Source organism: Nelumbo lutea, chromosome 1 (assembly GCF_056320005.1).
Source record: "Nelumbo lutea isolate HS-2025 chromosome 1, American lotus-T2T, whole genome shotgun sequence".
NCBI lineage: Eukaryota > Viridiplantae > Streptophyta > Magnoliopsida > Proteales > Nelumbonaceae > Nelumbo > Nelumbo lutea.
Window position 1 is genome coordinate 150,285,160 of NC_142684.1, and position 4,219 is coordinate 150,289,378.

General features: G+C 43.2%; 1 protein-coding gene across 1 annotated transcript; it reads right to left on the reverse strand.

Annotated features, from left to right (window-relative positions):
- Positions 1 to 2,581: 2,581 nt before the first annotated feature.
- On the reverse strand, positions 2,582 to 4,015 carry LOC148878340 (uncharacterized). Its single transcript, XM_088953242.1, has one exon. It carries the CDS (start codon positions 3,797 to 3,799, stop codon positions 2,771 to 2,773), a length of 1,029 nt encoding a protein of 342 aa, XP_088809368.1. The 5' UTR covers positions 3,800 to 4,015; the 3' UTR covers positions 2,582 to 2,770.
- Positions 4,016 to 4,219: the final 204 nt, after the last annotated feature.

A 4,219-nucleotide genomic window follows, 5' to 3' on the forward strand; every position in this document is an offset into this window, starting at 1 on the left:
AGGGTAGTAATATGTAGATAAGTTTTATCGTTTACCTTTGATTTAGGCAGAGCCGGGACGAGTTCTCATCATGATCTCGAGAAATTTGGGATCAGTTGGGGAGGCCTTTGGAGTCGATTGAGTGGTGTTTCGACTCATTAGCTCCGAGTTGGCACTTCGATTATTTAGTCCCGAATTGGATTGGGTGTCGAGGTGCCTCTACACCGAGGTGGTTTTTGGGCTGAGGTGGCTGAATACCCGAACTCCGAATGTTGCGAACTGGGCTCACCTAGTTGAGTTGTCACCCTTCGATCAAGTCGCACCTACATGTCCCCTTCTTGCTAGGTCGTGTCAAATCACCCTTCATCACCTACCTTTTCTTTCAAACCAAACATAGCCTTAGGTTGTATAGGTTTCCCTACTTTTTCCTTCCTTTCCCTACCTTTTCTTTCAAAACAAACATGGCAAAAAAAAAAAAAAAAGGATTGAGAGAGATTGGAACCGGTAAGACTTCAAGATTGAAAATTCCACATCCTTTCATGAGATTGAGGGAGGAAACAAATTTAAATTCTAAATCCAAATAACCAAACATAGATTACAAAGAACTTCTATCTTTTTTCACATCAGCTAATAAGTAAGGGTCCCCTTGATTCATATTCCCCTTCCTGTTTGGTTCAGACAAGAATTGGAATCTCATTCTATAAGATATGCATGACTCCCATAGAGGGTTTGGCATTGAGTAAAGAAAAATAGGTTTTAGGGATCTTTAGGTTATTCGTCCTTTTTTTTTGGCTGGCTGGAATGAAATTCTCATTTCTAATGGGAGAGGTCAAAATGGCCATTTTGTAAAATGAGAATGCCATTCCACTAGGAATGTAATTGGAATTAGAAATGGCAACAAGGTGGGACGTCCGAGATGGGGAATTCCTGAATCCCCCTAATTTGTGGATATTTTATAAATAGAATTCTTAGGATTTTTGATAAAAAATTTAAAAATATTTTAAAATTTAATATTAAAACTAGAGGCATTTTATTAATTTACCATCGTGAAGAATTATATCCTCGTCCTGTCCTTGGTTTGGGGCAAAAAAATATTTTCTCTATCATCGTTTAAGACTGGGGAAAATCTGCTCCATTCGGGGCTGACCCCTGTTTTATAAGAAAAGTTACCATCATTAATCGAAACCCTATTCCTCCAACCAAACAGGTAGAACATCCATTCGATTCCAATTCTATACTCCTATTACCTTGAACCACACACACCATAAAATCCACTCTCTCTCTGTCTCTGTGGATCCAGAGTTCCTGTTATCAACCTTCCAAATCTCCAATCAGTGTTAACCCTCGTTAATGACATGGCATTATGGCAACCGGAAAAATAGAAAAAAGCCTACATTAAAAAGAAACTCCACACATTGAGCGACCCAACATTCCCAATGATTCAAACCATGCATTAATGGCAATAACTGATTCACAACTCAAAAGATCGCCAAGAACAACCAAATTTCCATTCGCCAAAGAGATGTCACCGAGGCGACATTGGGTTGAAAAACTGGGGAGCAAAGGAGATGACAAATTGACAATATGGAAAGCGCATGAAATGGAAGGTTTGGGGGCAGCATGTGTGAGTGTGAGCCACCCATTCAACATTCAACAGGCAGCAGAGGTCCACCCAAGAATCGATGAACAGGGACAACCCAGAAACAGATCCCCTCATCCCCCTCCGATTAATTAAAATACAGTAAAAAAATGGTAAAGCGTGCTAGTGCGAGGCACCCAAGAATGAGTGCCTGCCCATGTGCATGTGGGGAGACCCACCTTACCATGCGTCATTATTTGGCAGTAGTAGTAAGCTCTAAGCTAGTTATAATGAAGTGAACAAGTAGTTGTAGAGGAGATGGACAATATTCCGTTTATTACCAAAACAAAAAGAGATAGATGGGAGAATATTCCGTAACCATCCATCTATCCATCGGTACCTACTAAATAACATTCCTTAACATCCACATTATTAGGGTCACTTGGGCCACCACCACCCAACCCAACATTGAGTAGACGATACCTACCTAGACTAGTTGGTCATTGTGACAATAATGCCCACACACAGACACTCGGCCCGTCTTTCGACTTTGGACAATGCAATCACTCATCAGTCCACTCGACTTGGGCTGCTCACAACGATCAAGTCCCTTCTACTTCTATGGTTCTACTATTCCTACTCATCAAAAAAAAAAAAAAAAAAAAAGGAAAAATCTGGATTCTGATTTTATTCTTTCTTTCTGGTTTGTACCATTATTGTTTGTTTAAATCCTAAGAGCTTCCAGCCTGTCCTCCTTTTTAGCTTGTTTCATTAGCCTGTTCGTTTTCCCTTTTCTTTCACAAGTCTAAATTTTCCTCAATTGGAAACATTTGATGGAAAGTACAGAACCAGTTCAGTTCTTTGGTTGTTCAAGAAAGAGAATCAGCCAAAAACTATTTGAGTATTTCATGATTAATGAATGAATAAAGAGTTAATTCCCCATAATTTCTACTTCCCCATTTCCTCTTAAAATTAACCAAGATAGCATAAGAGTACACCCATTTACCAAAAGTAAAAAAGAAAGAAACAAAAACAATCAACTTTATCCATCTTTTTTCAATGTTAGGTTAATACAGAGGAAGCAAACAAGTAATCATCTATCATCAATCATCATCAACATAAAAAAGTTAAAAATTAATTTACACGGAAACGGGGGCTTGTGCATAAGAAAGAACAGAAATGGAAGTTGAGCCTGAGCGAGGGATCTTGCAGTTAATACACTTTCTTAGAGAAGAGGGAGCGTAGGTTAAAGAGGTTACCCTCGTTTCCACTATTGGCAGAGCTAACACTGCGGCCCTGTTCATGACCACAACCATTACCAATGGCGCTACTCGCATCGTTCCTGCAACTCAAATGGGAACGGTACCCTATACACATCGGAACATTCAAATTCAAAACCCTAGCTCTGGCTCCACCACCACCAACATTCTTGCTCCGCCTACTCTCTAATCCTTCCTTCTTTACCCCCTTATCGGCATTCCAAGCCAGAGGCTCGGAGCTTCTTGGGCCGGAGCCTCCACGCCGTACCTGCCAAACTGGGCTATTCCTCCCCACATGGATCCCACCTCGTCCAGGACTATTTGGCCATTTCCGGAACTTGTACTCCCCAGCTGAGTTACTGCGTGAACAAGGAGCGCTACTAACCTTCCGGGAAGCCGCCCCTCCAGCGGCCATCTTTGGCCGGTTGCCGCTATTCCCAGCCGAACGGCTCCTGGAGAATGGCCATATATTGATGTTGAGCTCCGCCGCGTTCGCGCCGTTGCTACTTTTCCTTTCCTTTTTCTTGTCTTTGTCTCTGTCTTCATGGTTGTTGGTGGTTGTAGAGGATGCCACGGCTGCCGCTTTCCTTTCACCCTTCTTGAAAATGTCCCTCCATCGCTTGGATGTCGAAAATACAGGCGGTGACTCGGATAACAACGCTGCTGACTGTGGTCTTGGCCCAGGCTCTGAATCAGGTTCTGTAGTGTGCATCTCCTCTGCATTGGCTTTGGGTTCCGAGTCAGGTGGGTCGGAGTGGTGGGAAAGGAGGTGGAGCGGGAGCAGAACGCCGTCAACGAATAATTCGTCAGCAGAGTGGAGGTTGGGTTGTGGGAAAGATGGGTTTCTTACCATCCAGAACTCGAACTCGGGCGAATTGGAAGCGCTGCTCCTCCTTCCACTGCTGCTGGGTGAAAGAATTTTGTAGGTTGCAGGTATTTGAGCTTCTGGTTCAATTCTGGATTTCTCCATGGATGCGATCATGCGAAAGCCAGAGAGGGAGAGAGAGAGAGAGTGTGAGAGGGGAGAGGAGGGAAGTGGGGAGTAGTTTTTGTTGTACAGAGGTGGGTGGTGTGAAGTTTCTTTCTTCCCTCGGGAGTCAGCACATGGTTCCGTGCAGGGGTCCCAACAGCCAACAGGCAATAAATAAAGAAAAAGGAGAATGAGTTATTAAAGCTGAACTTTGAGAGAAACAGAAAAAAGCTCGAGAACACACGCAGTGAAAAGATAATTAAAAAGAGAGAGAGAGAGAGAGAATGTACTGCGTGTGCGTCTGTGACTTTGTGCCTGATCTGATCTCGTCTTAGAGTTGGACTGATAGATCCCAACCGTGGGAAGAGATGGGCCCGTCCCATCACAACAGTAGATAATGACCGTAGGATCATATGACTGATCTCCAGGTGT